This window comes from Notamacropus eugenii, chromosome 2 (assembly GCF_028372415.1).
Source record: "Notamacropus eugenii isolate mMacEug1 chromosome 2, mMacEug1.pri_v2, whole genome shotgun sequence".
Taxonomy (NCBI): Eukaryota; Metazoa; Chordata; class Mammalia; order Diprotodontia; family Macropodidae; genus Notamacropus; species Notamacropus eugenii.
This window is the reverse complement of record NC_092873.1, coordinates 397,349,085-397,374,464: the sequence shown is the minus strand read 5'-3', so window position 1 is coordinate 397,374,464 and position 25,380 is coordinate 397,349,085. Positions and strand designations below refer to the sequence as shown.

Below are 25,380 nucleotides of genomic sequence, written 5' to 3'. Positions count from 1 at the left end.
TCAAATCCAGCCTCAGACACTTACTGGCTATGTGACCTTGGAAAAGTCAAAGTCATTTAACCCTGTCTCACTTTCCTCCTATGTTGAATGAGCTGGAGAGGGAAATTGCAAACTACTCCAGTATATCTGCCTAGAAATCTCAAATAGGGTCATGGAGAGTCAGACAAGACTGAACAATACATATATGTGTGTGTATGTGTATATATATATATCATATATGTGTGTATATATGTATGTGTATATGAATGTATGTATACACACACACACACACACACACACACACACACACACACACACACAGTATGTGTATAAAAATCTAATGCCTTCTTGACTCCTCTGTAGCCTTAGATCATCCTCTTCTTTATGCTTCTTCTATCTGGGTTGTAGTAATACTGCTCTTTCATAGTTTTCCGCTACTTGTCCCCCAGATTCTTCTCAGTCTCCTTTGTTGGATCTTCTTCCAAGTCACACCATTAAGCGTGAGTGGTCCCATTTCTTTGTCTTGGTCCACTTTCTCTTCTCTCTCTTTACTATTTCACTTGGTGACCTCATCACCTTCCACAGATTCAGTTACCATTTTTATGCAGATGATTGTCAGATTTGTCCAAACCTAACCTCTTTCCTATCCTCCAATATCATATCTCCAACTGCCCATTGGACATCTTAAACTGGATGTCTTGTACACATGTTAAGATCAACATGTCCAAAACTGAACTCATTTAACTTTTCTATCAAACCCTCCCCTCTTCCTAACTTTCCACTTACTTTCAAGGGTACCACCATCTTCGTAGTCACCTAAGTTCTCAACCTAGGTATCATTTTCAACTCTACACTCTCACCACCATCTCTACGATATCTAATCAGTTTTGAGTCCCATTGTAGCACCATGCTCATATGTTCCCTTCTTTCCTCTGACACTGCACCCATCCTAGCACAGATCCTCATCACCTCACACCTGGGCTACTGCAATAGTCTGCTTGTTGATCTCTGCCTCAAGTCTTTCCTCATTTAATGTTCATCTTCCACTCTGCTGTTAAAGTGTTCTTTCTAAAATGCAACAGATACATGTCTGACATGTCTCAGACATACACACACACACACACACACACACACACACACACACACACACACACTCACTCACTCCCCATTCAATAAACTCCAGTAGCACTTTACCATTTGGAGGAAAAGTTATAAAATCCTCTGTTAGCATTCAAAGCCCTTTATAACCCACCCTTCCTAAACATATCTTTCCAGACTTCTTATACCATATACTTCTCAGCCCCCGTTTACCCCAAGTACTTTGACCCAGGGACAATGTCCTCCATGCTTCCTCTCACATAACAGCAAATTAATAATATATCATCTCCTAACTGAACATTTTCATTAGCTGTTCCCCTTGCCTGGAAAGTTCTTCATTCTCATCTCTGCCTCCTACCTTTCCTGGCAACCTTCAGGTCTCAGTTAGAGTCCCATTTTCTGCAAGAAACCATTCTTGATCCTCCTTAATGCCAATTCCTTCCTTCTGTTGATTATTTCTGATTTATCTTGGATATGTCTTTTTTGTACATAGTTTCTTATTTGTCTCTCTCCACTCCCAATAAGCTGTAAGTTTCATTGGAGCAGGGATAGCCTTTTACCTTTCCTTGCATCTAGTGCTTAACAGAGTGCCAGGAGACACATTAATACTAGCTCACTACATTCAAATATTATGTGAGGAATCACCATTGAGAAAAATAATTTTACGTGTTTGCCCTGCCCCTTTTCATCTACTCTCACCGTAAAATGATTATTAGCTCTCTTAAATACTAATTGCTAGTATACCACAGACTGGGTATCTATAGGAAATAGAAATTACCACTATCTGAATGAACTGCTATGACTCTTTGATGAAAAGGTAGGACAGAGTAGCATTTTGGTATTTTGAGTAACAGAAAAATTTGAATAAGTCTCCCAGAACCTCCATTTAAGAAGGTTGCTCAAGCCAACAATCCCTTCATTCTCTGTTCAGTTAAACTCTTTTGGACTTTATTATCATGACCCTGTGCACCAGGTACCATCTCTCTGCCCTCCACTTTACAATTTCTTTTTGTTTGTTGTCTCCTCCCATTATATTGAGAGCTTCTTTTGTCAGGGACTTTTATTTTTATCTCATTTTTCTTTTCGTATTTCTAGCTTTTAACACACTGCCAGGCACATAGAAGGTGCTGAATACATGTTTATTGACTTACTAATGGCTTAAAACTAAACTAAGACTTTTGGAACACCCTGTATGGTATATTTTTGCTAGGGGGAAAAACTCTTATTACAAACGTTGAACTATATCATTCATATAAAGAAACAAAAAATAATCTTACTTAAAGTAAGAGTGTGAAAAAATACTATACAGGTAAAAAAGGTACCTAGCTCATTTTGTTATTCCTCAACTTTTCCTCAGTTTTTACCATCTAATAAAAGCTGGGGTTCTCTTGGCTTAATTAAATGTATAGTTCTTAAAAAGCAACAATGAAGTTTGAAGCTCTGCTGTTTTTCAGTTGGTTAGCTGGAATTTAATGACTACTGCTAGAAGCTGAATTTCAATTGTCATATGCTTAAATCCTTTTCTAGTTAGTACTGAGTTTCATTTCTCTAACAGCTGGTAAAGGAAAAACATACCTCAGCAAAAGCAAAATACTATTCTTGCCTGCCATTCCCCACTTGTTTTGTCTCAAAAAGTAAGAATATAGCAACTGCCCAGCAGCCTTGTCCTGACATTTATTTTAGTTCTCCAAATGGACAAAAAATATAGGCTGCCTCTTGTCCCTCTAGAATTTCCACTTACATATATCCTTTGCCTGTTCTACAGTTTTCAGGTCTACATTAATGATTTTTTTTTCCTACACAACAAGGAGGTGAATACTGATTCCTTCTGCCAGGAAATCTAAACTATTAGTGGAAAACAGTCTTACTTACAATTGTTTCAAAGTGTTTTTCTTCGATGTGATAGAGTAACATTCTTTAAATAGGTAAGGTTGATAACTTTTACAAAAAACTAACTGAACCTCAAATGACTCAATGGAGCACAAGCTGTTGTAGGAAACTACTAATTTTCATCTCTCCATACACTAAGTAGCACTAAAGACCACTGTGTCATTTAGGAAATATGCTTAAGCCACTAAAAGAAGAAAGCAATTTTCATGTTTTAGTAAGAAGAAAACAGAAGTCTCTTCAAGGTATTAAAGTCAATATCAGACAGTTCCTATCTCTGATTAATCTCGGACACTGGAAACTCCTGGTACCCAAGGAGAGGAAAAACAAGAGATTCGCTTTCCCTTGTTTCTCTCTCCTTCTAGGGTCATATTCTATTTTTTAAAGTGAAATATATGCTTTAAAAAAGCATATTATGAAACTACAAACTTCATCATTTGTTTTAAATTAAATCAATCATGTGTGAGACTTTCAAAATGCTAAAATTTATAAGAACAACGTATATATTTTATTGTACGTTATTCTTGTAGTGCAATTCACTGACAAAATTGACAATAGGTCTTCAAAGTTTGCAATTTATTTTGCCACAATGTTACAAGATGAAAATATGCAGAAGAAAAAGAGAAAACAAAACAATATCTAGAAGGTTAGTTCTTGTGAGAACTGAAATTTCCTTTTTATAAAAATAGTTATATTATATTATATTTTCTTAGGCATTGTCATTTAATACTGCTTACAGGGCTTCTTACTGTCATTTTCAACTGGTTTCTCTGTTTGTTTCTTCTTTAGGTATGCCACTTTTTCTACCAAGTAAAGCAACCGTCCTTTAATTGTTAAATCACTATTTCCATCCAGAGCTCCATCTTCATCCAATTCAATTCCTAAAGTATAAAAGCCAGAAGAGAAACACAAATAAAGTATCTTTTGCAAACAGAAACTTGTCACAGACCTTGTTATTTATTTTAAGTGAAAGTGATTTTCAACAGCATGGAACACAACTGTCACTTATGACCAGGGTTATGATCAAAACTTTAATGCAGGGAATATTCATGTATGGTACCTTCCCATTGTGAAATCATACTAGTATTCAAATCTTTGCCTCTTTAGGGTATAATATTCACCTGCAGGTATTTGACTCCCTTATGACTATGTTTTTCTTGTTGTCAAAAGAGGAATTATACATAAAGCACTTAAGGAACTTTTAAGTGCTATATAAAAAGTCAGTTATTATTACCATTATTGCTATGAAAATGACTTGTGAGCCCAGAGTTATAGCAGACTACATAAATCAGGCAGGAGATCCTACCATTATTCTAGGATGTTCCTCAACCATATGTACTGGTGCCATGTTTAATGATTGTCTGTCAAACCAGAATCTGGTCCCTTTCTCCACAACCTAGAAGCTATTTCATCCCTACCTATGAAGAACCCTTCGAGGTTCCAATTTTGTCTATTCTCTAATTTTTAAAATTATCCCTCCCATCTTCTCTCTACCAATCAACATTTTGCCTTTCTGTAATGCAGTTGAATTCAGTTGGGTGTCAGTAAGAAAGCAGTTTGATTATCCAATTTAAATAACTCACTATAAAGGATCCATGAATAATAGTCTTAAAAATCTGGGGTATATTTTAATTTTGTAAGAGGAATTATGTAAATAAAATGAATCTTTATTTGTTAGAACATACGTGGCATCTGTTTTAGAAGAGGATCCTCTCAATACTCCTTAGCTCCCTACCCTTCATTTCACCTCCAACAACTAAGAATAGTAGTCAGCTATTTTGCAACCCATTTCTAAAAGGTTTATGGACACATATGGATACAAATTGAATAACATGCTGCCTGTTTTCAATATGCTGAAGAATATGTTTTACAGAAATTCATTTCAAAACAAGCTGTTTGAAATTTAGAATATATATTCTGGTGGAAACGGCATTACAAACAGTTTCTGTGATAGCTCATAAAAGTCTATTTTTTTTTTCATAATAGGTCTTAGCTACAGCATTAAGAGCATTATAAAATCTAACCACAATTTGTAGCAACATTTTAGGGGGAAAACTAATTCCAAGTTTTAATTTGATATCACAGAAGCACATCACCCCTAATGTAACCTGAAAAATAGGAATAATAAATCTTCCTGTATACCCCACAGGATCACATCAGCAGTTGTAGAACTCCTGAAGCACATGCAACAGCAGGGGTGGGGAACAAAATATAAAGGAGAATTAATGGTCTAGAATGAATTGTTGAATGCATAAACATACAACAATGTACAGCAAACTGTAAGGACCAAGTCTGTCTCATAAATACAAAATCAATGCTATCTATCTACTTCTTAACTTTTCCACTACTAATAGGTTGACAATCTGTATCATTGGAGGGAGTTTCCACATAAAGAATTCCCCAACCTGATAATATCACAGGTCTAGACAAAAAATATTGTTTCAAATCCCATGAGAGATAATTGTGTAATATTGAGAAAAGTGATGAGTAAAGTGTGAATATTCAACAATCTCCTCATGAAAGAAATATTTACAAAACAAGTTCTAGTTAATAAATCCCAGATCTAGATGAAATACAATTATGATGTTAGCTATCTATACTTTGAGATTACTTCCAACAATTTTGATGGTCAGTATATTTTATGGAGTTTCTAAAAACGGTTTAGAGAAAATGATAGTATAATTTTAAAACAAAATTCAAAATTTTAAAGCAAAAAGCATGGTGAACTAAAATAATGACCCTTGAAAATATTACATTATATATAAAAAAAATAAAAAAATCTGAGTGAATTATCTTGTAAGTTAAGCTATTATAGTCTTCTAATTAAAAATAGCAATTGAAAGAAAATATTCATATCTTTCTCACTAAATTGTACATATCATTAGAACTGTAAAAACTTTAAACATTTATTAATTTTGAAATCAGCTTTACATAAAGTGATGCTATTAGTAATAGGTTTGGTTTTTTCCAATCAGTTCCAAAGATTTTACTACAAGAATTATGCTGAATTTTTTCTTTAAAGTGAACCATAATCCTGAAAAAGAATCAATAATTAAACTACAGTATATTCAGAGTGACTTAAATAATGAACAGGTGAAAGAAAAGGGGATACTTAGTCAAGGAAAAAAGGACATAAGAGCTGTTTTAAAATATACAAAGTACTTTGATTTATAAATAGGATTAGACTTTTACTCTGGACCAAAAAATGGCAGTCAGAGAGAAGCATATTTGAGCTCAGTGTCAGAAACAATTCTCTTATAGTAAAATATACTCAAAATTAAATATATTCCTACTGTGGGAACACTAAGCTCTTCCTGCTGAAAGCAATGAGAAGTAAAAATTTGGGTGATCACTGGTCAGAGGTAGGGTAAGTTGTAGATCAGACTAAATAATTATGTAGACAAGAAATATGATAAAATGGGAAGAGTATCATTTCATAAATAAGGCACTGATTTACTGAGTCATAGATTCTTGTTTAAAGAGACCTTCAAGATTATTTAGATTATTTTTGGGGGATCTAAATATCACCAGAATAATATGTATCTTGGATTACTTGAACTTGGTTTCCAATCTTCCGGCAGATGTTTCTGCCAAAAGGTTTCATATGTTAAATCAAATGATACAACAGTATGTTTCCATTCAGATCTGAGTAAGCATCATTCAAACAAAATAAAAATCTCTGTACATGTCTACTACTTAAGAAGAAGGAATTTATGGCAATTAATTTAGCTCATTTTTTCCCCCTAATAAAGCTGAAGAATTTGAAGTAACTGTGAAAAGTTACATAGTCTATCCCTCTCTTAAACTGTATTAGAAACCACATCTCACTTTTAACAATATTCATTCATTCAAAAAGCAATTAAGTGCCAAATTTTTGTCAGAGACAGGAGTATGAAGAAAGAAAAAAACATTACCACAATGCGTCATCAAATCTTCATGGAAGTCTAAGAGTTGGTCCCTAATGTCTTCTGGACATGGACATTCATTTTTCTCATCCTTAAAATTCAGAAGCATATTGATCTGACAGAAGGGAAGATAAAAGAAAAAAAATGTGAAAAGATAGAACAATCTCCTGAGATATTTTAGAACAGATATGAGAAAAGAAATTCAAAGGAAAAACAAGGAAATATCTTTTGACTTGGTAAAGGATTAAGAGTTTTCAAAATCTATTGCATATACAACTAAATTCTTTCTTTTGTAAATTAATTTGTTTATTTTTATCTTTCAACATTCACTTCCATAAGTCTTAAATTTTCTCTCCCTCCTATAGGCTCTACATATATAGTCCTATTAAACATATTTTCACATTAGCCATGTTGTATAGAAAAGTTAAATTGAATGAGAGGAACCATGAGAAACAAAACAAAACAAAACAAAAAAGATAACCATCTGCTTCACTCTGTATTCAGGCTCCATAGCTCTTCCTCTGGATGTGGATGGCATTTTTCCATCATGAGTTTTAGAATTGTTTTAGGTCCTTGCATTGCTGAGAAGCTAAGTGTATCAAAATGAATCATCAAAAACTGTAACTGTTAGTGTGCACAATGTTCTCCTGGTTCTGCTCATTTCACTCAGCATCAGTTCATATAAGTCCTTCCAGGCTTTTCTGAATCTTTTCTGAAGTCTGCCTGTTCATCATTTCTTATAGCACAATAGTATTCAATTACACTCACATACCACAACTTGTTAAGTCATTCCCCAATTGATGGGTATCCCTCAATTTCCAGTTCTTGGCCACCACAAAAAGAGCTGCTACAGATATTTTTATGGATGTGGGTCCTTTTCCCATTTTTATGATCTCTTTGGGATACAGCCCTAGAAGAGGTACTGATGGATCAAAAGGTATGTGCATTTTTTATAGCCCTTTGGCCATAGTACAACTTAATTTTTGCCCACTTGGTTGTTATCAAAGAAATGACAATTAGTGAAAAAGATCACACAGGCTCAAATTATTTCAAAGCTTCATAATGCTGAAGAGTGCTCATAAGGCATTAGTTTTCTTTTTTCCTCATTCCAATCTTCTAAACTCATTTGAACTTTTAGAATATTTAACCTCAACAATATAACCATGGGGCAGCTAGCTAGCACAGTGGATAGAGCACTGGGCTGGGAATTAGGAATACTCAACTTTCTGAGTTCAAATCCTCCTCAGATATTTACTATCTGTGTGACCCTGAACAATTTACTTAACCCTGTTTGCCTCTGTTCCTCATGTGTAAAATGAGTTAGAGAAGGAAATGCCAAACCACTCCAATATCTTTGCAAAGAAAATCCCAGAAAGGGTCACAAAGAGTTGAACACAACTGAAACAACAACAACAAAACCAAATTTGACTTGTCTCATTGTGCCTCCTCTGGTTTCCATGACAATATCAACTGAATGAACTAATCTTCATTAACTCTTGTTGCAAAGTTGCGCACAAAACTTCTCTGCAAAACTGAAGAAGGACTTTAAAGTAATTTATGTTCATAACAAGTAAAGTCTCAAAAAGGCAAGCGTTGCATGAACACAAGACTGTTACTCCAAAGACAAAGGGAATGTCAAGGAATCATTATATCAGAACACAAAGCACATTATATAACATACGCTTTAATTCCTCATGACATAGATCTGAATAAATTATTATACCAAGAGGAATTTTCACTTCAGCTGGCTAGATTGTACCTGCTCTTGGGGTGGAGATCGAAATTCCTTTGTCTTCCTAGCTGTTAATGCTGCAGACATGTTTAAGGCTTGCATAACTTCATTATATCGAAAACGCTGATTATCTTGAAGCTTAGCTACAAAATCATCTGAGAAGGCAACAATGGCTTCTATCCTGTGCCGTACCTGGCAATCACAGAGGTACTGAAGCAGAAGACACATCTGAAAAGACAAGCAAAACCAAGACATATACTTTTCCTTCATAAAGATTAAAACTGCTCCATGGAGTTTATATATCTGAAGTGTGTGTATATATGTATGTGTGTAATTACATATATGTGTTTGTGTGCATACATATATGTGTATATATATATGCCTAAATATAATATATAAAACAACATACCCATACATTACAGCCCATATAGAGTAGAGATCTGCCTATTTATAGACAGAAGCTGTCCAAGTCCAAAAAACTATTTAGTGTCATTCAACAGCAATTGCAGTATCAATACATGGAAGAAGCTCTTTAACAAAAATGAAAAATAATGAACTCTGTAGAAGGTACTTGTAATACATTAAAACACAACTTTTATGTAATAATTTTACACATTTTTGTGCAAAACAAATCTGCCATTTAAAGAAATCATGTATCCCTGGAAATGGGAAGATTAGCCTGTCTTCATATATATCTAACTAGCTTGCATATCTAGTGATAATTTTTTTCCAAAGCTAAAGGAAGAAAAATGGAATTTATTAATAAGAGAAGATAACTAAGAATATGTTTTGTCATCTTCCCGATGCCTTTTCCCAAAAACCAATAACAAAGAAAGCTCAACATTTTAGAGCATAAGAGAAGATAAAAGTTACTCTCTCTCTTCCCTTATTGATGAAGTTAAAGGTTAACATCACTTCTTGCCTATTTCAGGTGTGATACTCTCTTGCACATAGGTGATCAACATATGAACTTAACTTCTAGGATTAAATATAAAATCTTTTTACCATTTAAATCCTTTCACAACCTGGGCCAAATCCACCATTCTAGCCCTGAAACATATAACTTTCCGTCACGTATACTACAATTCAGCCAAACCTGCCTTCATGTATACTACAATCTAGCTAAGCTGACCTCCTTACTGTGTCTCATACTCTACACTCTACCTGCCATCTAGGCATGGTGAGGCAGCCAAGGCAAAGGCCTATGTCTGGGCCCTTGCACTGGCTATCCTTCCATACCAAGGATTTACTCTCTCCTCAACCTACACTTATTAGAGTTCCCTAATTTCCTTCAAGCTAAGCTCAGATATCACCTTCTATATGAAGTCTTTCCTGACTCCCCAATTACTACTGTCTTTTCCCAAAATTGCTTTGTATCTACTTTGTATGTATATTTTTATACTTCTATATGTATATGCATTCTTCCCTGCCTAAAAATTAAGATACCTGAGGGCACAGTCTATTTCATCTTTGTTTTTGCTTCCACAGTGCCTGGCAAAGAATTGGTGCTATACATACATACATACATACATACATACATACATACACACACACAAACACCATATAAGATTTAAAATATACATCAGAATTTGACAAAAATTCTAAATCATATGGGGAACTACAGAGAAATTTTCCTAAATTCAATAAAATTACCTGCAATTTAACAGGCTCAGGAAGTTTCATTTGAAGCAATCCTTCCTTGGGTATCTTTTCTCCTTTGGCCTCGTCTTCATTTCCTCCTTCCTGCACTGGGTCTTCAGTGTTAAGTTCCTTCTCCAGGACTTCATTCTCTTCCTCCTGATTGGCAGCTTCTTTAAAAACACTGGGCTCAATCAGCCACAAAATGTGTTTCAAGTCCTCATTATTAAAGATCCCCATGATTAGCAGGGTGTAGAAAAGTTTAATCAGAGGTACAAAGAGGAATTCAGTGGTCCCCCCAACTGGGTCCCGAGCATGGAGACTGCCCTCCTTAACTGCTTCTGTCAGCATCTGTATAGTCTTGGATTTTAAGATGTCCAATGGGAACTCAGGGCTATATTGGTAGTACTCATTACTAACACTTACAAAACTGGGAGATGAAAACTGCATCCTTGGCCTCAGGGAAGTGCTGAGGCCTATCCCTGGAAGGCCATGCTTTTTGTTCTCATCAGGGAAAAGGGTAATACTCTTTGTCTCATCTGTCATAGGGACAATGAATTCACTGTTCATCATCAGCCTGGCTGTAGCATAGGAGCTAAGATGAATGTCAATCAGCAGGTCATAATAGCCTGTGCGCAAAAGGCCTGGCATGTATTTGTTCTCAATGGCATAAAGAAGCTGGGGTTCATCCACATGGCTGCACAAGGCATGGGCCACTCTGTTGTTCCCGAGAGCACAGACAGCTGAGTACAAGCGGAGTGTATGATAGTGGAACTTCAGCAATTCCTCTTGTTCTGTCAATTCTAATATATCTACAGACCTGCAAAACATTATGGTTATTAGCAAAAAGCTTAAAGAAAAATATTTAAAATTCTGCATCAGAGAAAAAATTTTGGAACAATAGATATTAAAGCTATTTATAATTAACAGAGTTTCACTATCAACAGTTGAGGCCACTATTTTTAATAAGCATTGAAAATATGAACTTCTAAAATACATATTAAAGTATATTTATCTATATTATAAAAGATACATTTTTTTTTAAAGGAAATAGCCCAGGTGCCATTTGAATAATGTCATCTACTCACTAATTAGAAATATGCAATCACTGACATTTTAAGAGCTATTTGTGCACACGCCATATCTACTTCCCTGCTAGACTTCAACTTCCATGACAGTGGAGTCTCTATTTCAGCCAATCTTCCTATTTTTCCCAGTGATCAGTGCTCTTCACACAATAGGCACTTTGCAAAATGTTTGCTGAAATGAATTTTTAAATGCATGTGAAGGTAGTTAAAGCATAAATTTAGTCAATGTCTACTCTAAGTCCTTTGGTTGCCAGACAAATGGAAATAAATCTGCATCTTTATTATAATGTACATATTACATATGTCCAAATTGTGTCTAAAGTGGAATCTCTGATCTTCATGCAGAACGCATCTGAATACTACATGGTTCCTTTTGGAAAACCAAAAATTGAGCTGATAGGCTCTGAACTTCTAAGCTTCAAGGGCTTTATCACACTCTACACTACAAGAAACAACTTAATTCATTATAAAAGCAATCATTATTAAATTTTCAATTTGATGAACTTTATTATTAAACAAAATACATATAAGATAGGAACAAAGAGTTGGGTAGAGACACTCATTTTAATAGTAAAGGGAAATCCCAAGTGAGGAAACACCAAAGGGGATCAGCATCTTCCCTGTCACTGTAATCTCAGAGAGGGGCCTAGAACACTGGGAGGTTTAGTGATTTGTACAGGATCATACAGACTATATTTACCAGAGGTGGGAAGACATGTTTGTGATTCCTGCTTCTGTCATATCAAAAATATTTGACTATAATTAAAACACACATACACATACACGCACTTACCCCAAACTGAAAAAAAAGCAAAATCATGAGAATTTTAAAGTTGAAGAAAAGTGTTAGTATTCAAAACAAAGGGACATCATTAATGCACCTGGCTTCAACAAGAACATATGTAAACCTCCAAAGATAATTACTTAACACAAGGGTGCACTCATACGGTAATAAAACTTTTTAAAAAGTTTTATTATGTAAAACTCCAAAAAGAGACCCCTCCCCAGTTCTAAAGTTATTGAAAATGAAACTGTCTCCTACAGTTGCTCAAGCAAAGGAAAACAAACATGTACTATTTCACATCTTTTCTTTCTAATCCTGTATCTTCATTAAGAGTGTGTCTCTTTTATCAAGGGGTTACCTGTATATTTTACATGTGCTGTTAGAAAAATTACATATAAAATAACAGCAATCATTTTCTGGTTCTCTAGCACAGTTAATACGTGCATTGAATTTAAATAAACTGAATTTTTCAGTAAGCATTTGATTAGAAAAATTAAATTTCAATTTGACTCAAAGAAAAGAGTCTCTTACCAGTCAAAGGTCATCAAGAGTGTTTGTTTTATTTTATTTATTTTGTTTTGCTTTTATAACAACCATTCCTCCCCTTCCCCCCCCAAAAGACCAAGGCTGTTATGTAAAAAAACCACCAAACAAAAACAACCTGTTCTCTTCTGGGATGTGAAGGGACATGAACTGCAAAGGATCCACACACTGTACCAGCCAGCCTTGGCGTTCACTGATTCGGGAAACATCCACTTTCAGAAACTGGTTTGGCATCCGGCTCCAAAGAACATGGGTTAGAAACTGCACATGGAGGCGTGGAGGGCACTGTGGGATGGGGTTTTTATGCTCACTCTTGAATAACCCAGCTGACAACGGCATTACATTCTGAGAAAAGCAAAGCAGAGGAAAAGACTATTTACAATGCAATCCAACAGTAGCTGACATTTACATAACGCTTAATATTCTACAGAGAACCTTTTTCACACTACTGTGAAGTTGGTAGTGCAGGTGTTATTATCCTTTTGAAAGCAGGTCAAGTACGACTCAGGTTAAATATCTGACTAGAGCTACATAGCTTGTGACAGATATCATTGAGTCACTTTTTCAGTCATGTCTGACTCTCTGTGACCCCATTTGGTGTTTTCTTGGCAAAGATACTAGAGTAGTTTGCCATTTCCATCTCTAGCTCACTTTACATATGAGGAAAGTGAGTTAAGTGACTTGCTCAGTATCACAGAGCTTGTAAGTGTTGGGGCCAGATTTAAACTCAGTAAGATGAGCCTTCCTGACCCCAGACCTAGCACTCCATACAATGTGCCATCTAACTGCCTGCTTGTGACAGAGCCGGGGCTCAAATCCTATCAGACTATAAGTTCTTCAAGGGCAAAAGTTATATATTTTTATCTTTGTTTTTAAAACTAAAATTAATTTAATTGAATATAGAAAATAGATTCTCAATTTTGATAGGGTTTTGTTTGACTGGGTCTCAAAAGGAAGAAAGAGAAATCAAAGGCAGAACCTATAGAGAAGGATATTAGAGATTGATGTAAGAAAAAAAAACTTCCTAAGAGTTCAAAGGTGCAATGCAATGTCTCAGTAGGTTATAAGTTTCTTATAGCTAGAAGTCTTTCTAGCAAGAAGACTGATATTCAGATAGGAGTTAAATCAATCAACAAGCATTTATCAAGCATCTACCAAGTCTGGTTATGCCTTCAACCACACTGCACAATGGAAAAGAGACTAGTAGAGAGATGAGGTAGGAAAATCAATTAGGAGGCTGTTGTAATAATCTAGAAGAGATATGAAGAAAATCTGAAGTAAAGTGGGAAATGAAAGATGTTTTTTGAAGTAGAAACAAAAATCACTGGACGAGGATGATGATTTAGTTAAGGACTTGAGAGACTAAAAGAATTATGGTACTTTGAGAGAGGAGTAGCTTCAGGGTAAAAATAATCAGTTCATTTTTCAATATTCTGAACCTGTGATAACTCAAGGACATCTAGTTTGGAATGTCCTATCAGCAATTAGTAATGTGGGACTGACATTCAGGGGAAAAAGACTAAATATATAGATCTGCATCATCTACATTAGGATAGTAATTTTGTTTTACATTTTCTGCAGAGACACTGGTTTATTAAAGGTATGGTAAAAAGTAATAACATCTCTGGAGTTCTTGACTCACTTTGCTACCCTTAGGAACCTTCAGTTTCCTCCAGCCTTGACTTAGAACTAGGGCTTCTATTCAACTGGTAGCATTTCAGCCTTTCCCCCTACCCCCCAGGATGGCTGTGGTGGTAGCCTCTGACCTGTATTTCCTCTTTCCATTCAGACTTTTCCTTATTTGACCCTAATAGCCTGACACTAGACTTTATGTAGCCCCATTCACCAGAAACTAAGGTTTCTGCATCTCCCCTTACCAGTCACTGTGTCAGTGTCAGCAGCCTTATCCTCAAGGCACTTAGAGGCCAGACATAGGCTGGTCCGATGCCATTCACCAGGCAATGACTGCTGCTTACTTGGCTTCTTCTTCATTTTCCTTTTCTTTTTTTCTGTGCTTCTACCAGAAGGTGTCTCCTTACTGCCCTCAGGCTAACATAGCTCCCTCTTGAGTCTTCTTGCATTTATCTTTGTGGTGCTGAGTGACAAGCCTGCTTCCTATTTCTGAACCCTTAGTGGCTACCTCCTCCTTGCCGTGAGAGGCTCTGACCTTCTCTTCCTTATGAAAATGTATTTTCAGCAGATTCAGGAGCTACATTATATCCTACAGCCAGAGTTTCACCACTGGCTACAGAAGAGCTACCACAGAATAGCACTGTTTGGTGAGAAACAAGAAAGATTGTCAGGATAGCCAGTTGATTCTCCCAGTCACCACAGTTGTCCAGGAAACTCACATAACTACAGGGCAAACTTGATTGCCTTAGAGATGTATCACCTCTTCAGGATGCAGGACTACTCCAGGATCAAAAGGAGCATGGCAGTGTCCAGCAGGCAGAAGGATATGTAATTGCCAGGAAGAAATCAGGAGGAGCCCATTCTCCACTATTTATTTACAGAAGAGATCAAAGGCCCCTTCCTGAAGGGCTACATGGAGAAGTCAGACTGAGCGTAGGCAGACCCCTCTCCTTCTTCACAGACTTTTCTATGACAATTAAACTTCCACCAAACTGAAGATTGTCTTCTTGATGACCATTACTGCCAAGCAGGTAACTCCCTCACCTTTTGGGGCTGTAATATTCCTGGTAACTTCTATAGGCCCATGAGCAGAAGCTATAGCAGCTTGTGAGTAATAAAGCCAAAGTGAGATTGGCCTGGAAGATGCAGGGCAGGAACCATTCAAACACAGACTCCAAGAACTCTGAAAGGATGTGCACCAGGATCCAACAAGGCAGGCCCTGAAGGTGTTTTGGGTGCTAAGCCAGGCTAGGGAGAAGTTAGATGGCCTGTAGCAGCACCTTGGGCTCTTTCTTCAGGAAACCAGACTACAAAAGAACCAAGACTCCAAAGAAGTTCCCCAAGGTAAAGTTTCTAAACATTCCTCATTTGTTTCTTCTTACACAGGTCATGCTTTTCTATGTGCAGCATTTGATTCAGAATCAGGTAAAAGCTTGGTATTGCTGTCTCCCAGGTGACTTCCAGATCTTAGATGAGTATATTGTAGTTCATCCACACCTTCTGAATTTCTCTTCCTCCATATGGACTGTTTGCCCTTCTCTCCTCACACACAGGTACTCTGATTCTGCTTTCCCCTCTTTCCAATATCTTTTGTGTTTTGTCTTTCCTGGAGAGTAAATGAAGTTAATAGCATGGGGCAGGCAGGCCATGTCTGGCCTTACACGGTTGGAGGATCAGGCTGTAGTTTTCTTGTTTTTATACCTCAGTTCTTGGAATACAGTAAGCTATTCATTATTTATTTTTCTATCAATCATCCCCAAGAGGGAACATGCACAGCACCAAAGTCATACAATGCTCCCCTGTTCTACATCAATCATGTATCACAACAGGTTCAGGAATTGTAGCTATGTTCCTGGCTCTGTGGCCCCAGCCTCTAATTTCACCATTTCGTCCTCTGTCTCCCCACTACTCCAAAACTACTCCAAATCTCCATGTGCTTAATTGCCATATTTCAATCTGACTTTACCATGGTGTAGTCCATACCACTGTTTCTATGGTAGAGCTAGCCAACAGCTATGATAATTAATGGGGAGATGATGAGGTCCCTAAGAGAAAGAATATAGAGAGAGAAAAGAAAAGGGAGTTGGAAGATATGGTCTTCAACTCCTCATTTTACTCCCTACTACGTATCCAACCAGTTATCAGATCTTGTTTCTACCTCCCTGTTTCTCATATGTCTCCTCTTCATTCACACAGCCACCACCTTTGTTCAAGTCCTCTCCACATCATCCCTGGAATACTGGAATTGCTTCCTATACCTGCCTCAAGTTTCTTCCCTCTCCAATAAATTTTCCATACAGCTGCTAAAGTGATTTTCTTAAAGGATAGGTCCAGCTATTTCACTCTTCCCTGATTTGGTAAGGTCCAGGGCAGGGGTGGGGAACCTGCAGCCTTAAGGCTACATGTGCCCTTCTAGGTCCTTAAGTGCAGTCTTCTGACTGAATCCAAATGTTATAGAACAAATCCTTTTATTTTTATTAATAGATTTTTGTTCATCTTTTATATTTTTATTTTATTTTAAAAATCAATGTATTTAAAATACAAAAGAATAAAATAAGTTTCAACAAAATAATCCTCCCAGACTGAGCGGCACACCTAGAACATTAGTAAGCCACAGAGGGCTAAACTGATGGCTGCCACACTCATTATGTAATTCTAATTTCGTGTGCCTGGCCACACAAGGCAGTTGGCAAGAGTTTATGGAGTGAAGTATGCCAATCTATTATCACTTTTTGACAACAGTGCAACGTGTTTCTGTTTGAAGTTGAATTTGTGAATAGTTGCACAGTTCAACAGTATTTTTTAATTCTGCCTGCTTAACAGCCCATCATGTCAAAGAAGACCAAAAAAATGTTGAAGGAAAAAACAGATTTTTTAATGAGAATTGGGAATTGCAATATTATCTTGTTTCTGCTAAAGATAAGATGATTTGCTTGCTCTGTGATAATGCAATATCAACATTAGAGAAATTCAATGCTTATCAGTATTATAATGCTCATAAGGACTGCAAATATTTTAAATCAAAGGGAGAGGCACAAAAGGTTGTATTGTAGATATTAAAAGATGAAAAGTAAAAGCAAAGATAATTCTTTCAAGCAGCAATAAGACCTGGAAATAATGCCACTGAGCAACTTATAAAGTAGTTTATGCACTTGGGAAAAAAGGGAAGCCATTCAGTAAAGCAGAAATTGTGAAATTGCATTGTTGAAACTGTAGGATGCTCAGACCCCAATAACATTTCAAAGAACAAACAATTGCCTCTTTCAAGGAGAACTATACCTGATCAGAAGCATGAATTAATGTACTACTTAGCAGAACAATCTCATGCAGTACTTCAAATGGAAAATATAGACTATTCAATTGTTATGGGTAAACAAATTGATAGTATTGACTTGGCACTGGTTTTATACTTCATTTGAGTCACAACAGAAGATTTTCTTTGCTATAATGAATTACTTGTTTTCGCCCTCATGTGAACAGAACACAGGGAATAGCTATCTTCAACAACTTTCGAGATAAATGTCATGAAGTTGGACTGAACTTGGTATGAGTGTGTACAGAAGGTGCACCTTCCATGACAGGAAAACATGAAAGGCTTACTGAACAGATAAAAAAGTATTAACAGATCCAGATCCTCTCCTTTCTTTTCAGTGTATCTTGCGTCAGCAAAATCTTTGTGCTAAAGCTACTATTTTAAGTGACACTTTGCAACAAGTTATAAGTATTGTTAACTATATTCATGCAAATGCAACACAGAATCATTAGTTGTGTAACATGCTAAAGTTTAACTACGTGGTATTCAGTGTGGATTTACCATATCATTCTAAAGTGTTCTGGCTATTACAGGGACAAGTGTTAGCCAAAATTTTCTCTCTGCAAGAACAGATACTTAAACTTTATGAAGAACAGAATCAGTGATGCGAATTATTGAAAAATTCTATAGGAATGCAACATTTCTGTGTGGTATCATGTCAAATCAAAATGACTTGAATATTTCTTTACAAGGCAAACCTAAGTCTACATATGATATGTAATTTTAAAAATTCAAATATTTCAAAAAAAGCTATTTTTTTTTCAAAACACTTCTTCAAAAGGAAATTTCTATTGAACATTTTCCCCAGCAGGATGATATATACGAATCATTTAAAGAATACACAGTTGTTATAGACCTATAAATTGAAGGATGCAATGAAAGGTTCACTAACTTTGAGAATCATGACACCATACACTCATATTTTAGCCTGACCTAGCTGGTATCACCAAGGCACCTAAAGAATTACAGAGGGAACAGCTGATTGAGCTCTCAGTAGATGGCATTTTAAAATCATGATCCTAAGAAAGATTCAGTTCAAATAGGGAACAGTGCAGTAGAATACCTATGCCTTCTTCAAATGCCTGAAAAAATGCTTTCTTGCTTTTCAACCACTTATTTCAATGAATCTACATTCTCCTACTTAATCCAAATCAAGATGTTCTTAATGTCAAAAATGACTGATATACATCTAGAGGATCACCTGAAACTGTGGACCTCCATACTGCAACCAAATATTCAAATACTTTCCAACAAAAAGCAGACTCAAAAAAGTCATAAAAAAAGTAGTTAACTGTAAAATTAACATTTTTCATTTTTTGAAATTAAGTACATAAATTATTAAGTCTGATTTTTACAAAATAATGTACATTTTAAATGTATCTATTTGAAGTTTCTTGAATGCAGACTTATTTGATTATAACTAAACATTAATGAGACCTTCCAACATGAAAAGTTTCCCTACCCCTGGTCCAGGGAATCCCTATTGATTCTTATAATAAATGTTATTACATCTTTATATAATGATCTTAAATTTCTATTTTTGTGTAAGTTTTGTGATATACATAAATATTAGAGAAGTAATTACCAATTATATAGCATATTATATGTTATATAAATATATATTATATAAATAATATAAATTACAAATAATATTATAAATCATATATTACATAAACAAATGTAAATTATATAAATAATATATGACATGATAGGATATGATGAATATAGTATATGATGTAATGTAATACAATATAACATAACATAACGTATTAGCAGAGTAGTATAAATAATTTAACAATAAGCAACAGACATTTGTGGTAAATGGTTAAAAATTTCAAACTGATAAAAGTATATGATGAAAAAAGTTTAGAGCCCAGTACTTCAGACTTCACTCACCAGAATAGGCTACTAGTTTATAGTACAAAGTTAAAAGTTTCTGTAAAATACAGATATTAATGTCATCTAACTCAAGGGTTGTTGTGAAGATCAGTCAACAAATATTCATTATTAGGTATAAGCACTGCACTAAGTGGGAAGAATACATGGAGAGGAAAACACATGATCCCTGCTGTAAATGAGCTGACATTCTAATGGGGAAGTCAATGTGCCAATTGTCAATGTATACAAGACGTAGGTACTTGGAAGGGACTAGTACTAGAAGGCCTAGGAAAGGTCTCCTGCAGAAAGCAGGCTATAACCAGAATTTTAAAAAAAGCCAGGCAAGTCAGGAATGACAGGTGAGGAAGGAAGACATTTGAGGTCTGGGGAGCCGCCAGTGAAAAGGAATGGAGTTGGGAAATGGAGTGTTATATGAAAAGAATGTCAAAAAGGCTGTAATAGCAATTTAAATGTTAAGATCTTTCTCATTCATTAATAGGCTCATGTGACCTGCTTAAATCAGGGGAAAGCTAAATCACATGAGGTGGGAGGAGCTTGCTGAATGGTGGAACAGGAAGGGTGGAGCAGAATCAGGATGAAGTGAGTAGGGAGGCAGGCAGGCAGTTGGTGATACAGGACTGGAGAAACACTGGGGACAGATATATAGATCTGAGAATTATCTGCATAGAGATGATAACTAAACTCATGTGAGCTGAAAGAGAAAATTAAAGAGGGTCACAAGCAGACCCTGGAGAATACCCACGATTAATGAGCATAATCTGGATGAAGATCCAGCAAGAAAGACTGAGGAGTGGTCAGACCAATAGGCAGAAAATCAGGAGAGTGCAGTGTTGTAAAAATTTTAAAGAAGAAAGAGAGTAACCACAGGGAGTAGATGTCAAATAGTGTCAAATACATAAACAGGTTATAGAAGAAGACTGACAAAATGTCATTAAATTTGACAATTAAGAAATCACTGGTAACTTTGTAGAAAATAGTTTCAGTTGAATGATGAAGTTGAGACAGAGGTGGAGGACATAATAATTTCATTGATAATAGAAGACATTTGGGTGAGAGAAATCACTACAAATACAGAGGTTAGTACCTTCTTCTGTAATTTATAGGCTTAGAGAAAGTTTTCTAAAGCAATGAGACACTAAATGATTTGCCTAGCTAGTGTGGGGACTTGAAACATGGCCAGCTTTCAGAAAATGCATTTCATATATAAACTTTTCTCTGGAAATTAAGCATTATCAGTAGTTACACTTAATTTTTCAAGTCAATAAAAGCAGTTCTTCCTTTGATCTTAGAAATGCCAATGGTGTTGTAATGCAGCCTTTTTCCAAGTGTGATCTGGGGTCCCCTGAAGGGTCAAAAACACTTTCATAATAATGCTAAGATGTTTAAATTTCTAATATGGTAATCAGAAATATAATCCACATAAACAAAAGTTCATGGCAGGTGGGGAAGCAGGGAAGGAGGCCTTCAATAATTTTTTAGGAGTGTAAAGGGGTACTGAAACCAAAAAGTTTGAGAATTGCTGCCTTTGTGTATGCTTTCAGGAGCTAAAGGGCTCATTAAAAAGAGGATCTATATTGGGAGAAAATGAAAGTTTGTTATACCCAATGCAAATAAAATACCCAATTCAACCTGATAAGACAGTTGGCTGTGAATCCCACTACAAAAAAAAAAAAAGAAGAAGTTCCCTTACTTACCTTTATCCTTCCTAACTCGAACTGGAAGACATTAGGGCTTGTGGCTTGTGCAAAAACTGCAGGAAATAATTTGGTACTTGGCTCAACCTAAAATAATAAACAAATATAAGAACTGAAAAATAGCAAGAAATTCTAAGATAAGATATTTTTGGAATTATTAAGGAATAAATTATAGCAAGTAACTGCAGAATTTTCCCTCATACTTTGAATATCTTTCAAAAAATAGCTTTAGAGTGCCTTTTTATTTATTATGGGCTTGTTTCCTATGGTTTTATAGCACCTATCCTTCAAAGCCTTAAGATACAATTCTTATTAAAACTTGAATCAACAGGCAGAATTAACACATTAAAAAAATTATTCAATTCTGCTTTATAAAAAACTTTGACCAAAATCAACATCTTTCAAAATAAGTATTTTCTTTTAATGGAATAAACATTCCATAAAAACCATAAAAATGTGATGTCAGCAAGGAAATAGGTACCTGGTAATATGTGCTCAGTTCCTTGCCATTTGCAGTAAAGGTAAGCAACCCACTGGCAGCATCCACTACACAGCCGATCTCCAATCCATTATTGTTGCGTCCTTGCCCAGGGCTCATGCTCTCACCCGCACACACCATATAGCAGTTGCTGCGTTTGATGCTGAATTTCAAAAGACATTTAATCTATGTACACCCACAGATACAGCAAACATGTACATTTTGCACACTAAACCTAAATTATACTGCGCAAGCAACAAGCGCATGCTGTAATGGGATAGGTGCATAATGGACCTGATTCTGTGGTTCTGAGCAAAACTTGTTGACTTCAGTGGGAATTCTGAATCAGGTCTTACACTCTTCTAAGTTTCATACCTAATAGGGACAGGTCAACAAGTTCGAAAAGTAAGAATTGACCTGCACCTTCCCTCAAAAAACTCAAACCAAACTACTTTTTTCTGAGGTTCAAAAAAGTTTAACTATACATAAATAACAATTATAATAACTTTTATTTTCATGCCCTTTCCTCCTTGTTCTGAGTCAAGAAGTACTTCTACATAATATCAAAAAGACTGCTTTATTATGTTGGTAGGTAAGCCATCAAATATTCAAGATCCACAAAATTTGGCTATACATCAAAATCCCTCTATAGTCAACTCCCAGTCACCTGTAATATGGGATGTGCTTTGCAAAGATATAAAAAAAATCCAGTGACAACAATGAAAAAACTGATTTTGGCCATTAGTTTTAACATTTTGCCCCATCATTAGCCAGAGATGGTAATAAGCAGTAAAGCTGACTTCTTTCCCTTCTTCTGCCACTCTCCAGTACAAGGAGAGCGAAACAGCCAAAAGTAAGGCAGGAGGAGGGGAGGAGGTAAAATGAAGTGCTTGAATAATCAACAAACTAGATAATAGGCCTCTGAATAATCAAGAGTTGACTGTCTCTCTGTGTGCCATCTGTATAAGACTGTCTCCCCAAAATGTCTTCATCTCCAACCGCCCTCCTCCCATCCACACACATTAAAATCATCTCTCCCACTCAGCAGGCCTATCCTTACAATCGCTATTTTCTTATTATAGGAAACTCATTACATGGTTGCCATCTCTGAAAGCCAAAGGTTTCCCCTGAGAAATCTACTAGAAGTTTGCTGCTCCTGCTCCCATACTAAAGCAAGGCATTCCTTCAGAATTGTACTAATCCCACAACTTTTCAAGCTCTTTTATATGAAGGCAGGGAATTAAGTTTCCCAGTAACTGAAAATGACATTGGGAGGTACAGGAAAGAAGCAACACTATGGAGAGCTCTTTCCAAGAAAACCTGCCCCAGCAGACCAGAGAGGATGGATGGGCACAGAAGTGGATGGGAATGGTTAGATCTTCTCTTGTTTTATTCTGCAAGGAAGATAAAGACTTCTTCACTTTTTTGAAGGTTTGGTTTGAGTTTGATTCATTTTTACAAATGGAAAATAAAGATGGCACAGAAAGATTAAGTGACTTACCCAAAGCCACACAGCGAGTCAATGGCAAAGCTGAGAAAAGAACCCACTACTCCTCAGTCTCCATTCAAATTCTAGCCACCTACTCTAAGCTATTATCCCACATTTTCTCCACATTCTTCTCCCCACCACGACTGACCATTTCCCAAGATGCATGTCAAACTCACTCTAAATATTTAAGAATTACTCATCACAAATACCTAAAATCATAAATAAATAATTTTTGTTCCCTCCCACCCCATTGTCAATCAAGTGCAAAGCCACCTGAAAATACAGTTATTACCCAAAGTACATAAGTGTTCTCTAATTTAACAATATTATTTTCTTTAGATTCAAAATCTTGACTTGTGGGAAAGGGTACCAAAAGGGACATTGATATGAACAGCCAGGTTAAATTGTTTCTATTCAATGACTATTACCTTGGACATTAGATTCAAGAAACAACTCTACAGGTTCACCAAAACATGCAAAATGTACATTAAATTTCATTCAATCAAAATAAAAGTAAAGGAAACCAACCTTTCATGTACTTTTCCTTTTTCATCTCCCAGAGTAACTGTTACTGTCCGAACTCTGTCCAAGTCAAAGACTGTATCATACTGATGGAAATCTGATGTAATCCAGCCCACCCAAACATTAGCAGGTTCTTGCCCAGGAAAAATTCGCACAGAATAGTAATACTGTAAAAATATTAAGAATAAATTATCAGTAAGATAATTGGTTTACAAAATGTTTTAGAACAATACATTAGTTTTAGTCTTGACTTTTGATCTGCCTAAACACATTCATTTCTTGTGTTAAAGATTTCCTAACGGGTAAAGGTTCTTTAGCAATAGAGTAACAATTTCACAATATAATATATGTATGATAAATCAGAAATAATGAAAGAAGAAAAGACTCACTTTCAAGGAAATATGCTAAATTATTTGTGGGCATTTTTTTCATTCTCAAGTATAATGGATTTGGAATATAAACATTATTTCACTTTGCCTGCAAGCCTCTGAAACCTTCAAGCCTTAACAAATGTATTCTTCCTTGAGGGTTATTTAGAATATAATTTTCAGTTCTTTTGAATATATCTTCTTTTTCTTAACTCAGTAACTAAATATTTCACTACTTAAAACTCTAAGAAATTTTCCCAACCTTGAGGTTTCTTTCTTTTAAGTATGTAAGAATCTGAATCAGATACAGGGATATTATCACTAATACTGTTTTTCCCTTTTGGGATTTAGAAGAGGGAAGTCAAGACATATACACTGGCAGGGGAAAAGTGTTCCTTGCCTAAATATGGAAAACTAAAACACTTCATTCTCATTTTTCTGCCACCTCCTCAACTGTCTGTCTCTTTTACTGACTCCCTGTCCTCTTCAATTCAAATAAAAAATACTCATTAAGTTCCTACTACATGCATGTGCTAGAAATAAAAAGGCCAAAACATCTGTTAAATGTGGATGTCTTCTAAAGTTTTGCCCTTTGCCCTCTACTTTTGTCCCTTATAGCTCTCCCTTGGTGATTTCACCACCTCCCATGGTAAAAATATTCATATCTATGCAGATGATTTTCAAATCATTTCCACCGCCCAACCTTGTCCCAGAAATCTGGTCCCATATTTCTAGCTTTTTGTACAATGTCTTCCTGGGAATTCAAACTCAACATGTCCCAAATTTAACTTCATCATCTTTCCCCAAATGACTGCTAATCCCCTGAAAATCTCTATTTGTGTTGATAACATTATGATCCACACTCATCACCTTGAACTTATATTTAACTTTTTCCTCTCTCGCACTTTATATATTTAATCAGTTGCCAAATATGGTTACTTCTTTCTGGTTAACATCTCTCATATTTATTCCTTGCTATTTATTTACACAGCAAACTACTTAATTCAGACCCAGAAGACTAAGTGATATTTCTCAGGCAAAGAACCATCTAGAGATTACATGTACTTCTGAAAAGCAAGTAGTATTGTAAAATTTTACAAATAAATTATGCAATAAAACCTGAATAGGCCATCTCATTTTCTCCTGAAAATATCTTTTCTCAAATAAAAATTTCACCATGTCATATTTGCCCATTGGTGAGACAAACCCACATGCTACAAAAAAAATTACCCTTAAAACTTTACTCTTAAAATATAAAATATTGAGTAATCATTTTTGAAAAAAAATAATTTCTGAAATTTAGGGAAGCAAAATATGCCAATGTAAAGTGT

General features: G+C 35.7%; 1 protein-coding gene across 11 annotated transcripts in view; it reads right to left on the bottom strand.

Moving 5' to 3' along the window:
* Positions 1–25,380, bottom strand: part of RYR2 (ryanodine receptor 2) — an 826,096-nt gene that overhangs the window by 296,199 nt on the left and 504,517 nt on the right. For 7 of the 11 annotated variants that reach the window (XM_072637850.1, XM_072637853.1, XM_072637851.1 and 4 more), the window contains 9 exons: positions 23,688–23,848; positions 23,172–23,201; positions 21,674–21,833; positions 21,193–21,279; positions 12,773–12,999; positions 10,255–11,059; positions 8,629–8,829; positions 6,879–6,984; positions 3,702–3,845 (listed from right to left, as the gene is read on the bottom strand). In XM_072637850.1, the coding sequence (XP_072493951.1) occupies positions 3,702–3,845; positions 6,879–6,984; positions 8,629–8,829; positions 10,255–11,059; positions 12,773–12,999; positions 21,193–21,279; positions 21,674–21,833; positions 23,172–23,201; positions 23,688–23,848 (1,921 nt within the window). The remainder of the gene's footprint in view (positions 1–3,701; positions 3,846–6,878; positions 6,985–8,628; positions 8,830–10,254; positions 11,060–12,772; positions 13,000–21,192; positions 21,280–21,673; positions 21,834–23,171; positions 23,202–23,687; positions 23,849–25,380) is intronic. The other 4 variants (XM_072637854.1, XM_072637855.1, XM_072637856.1 and 1 more) reach the window with 1 other exon arrangement.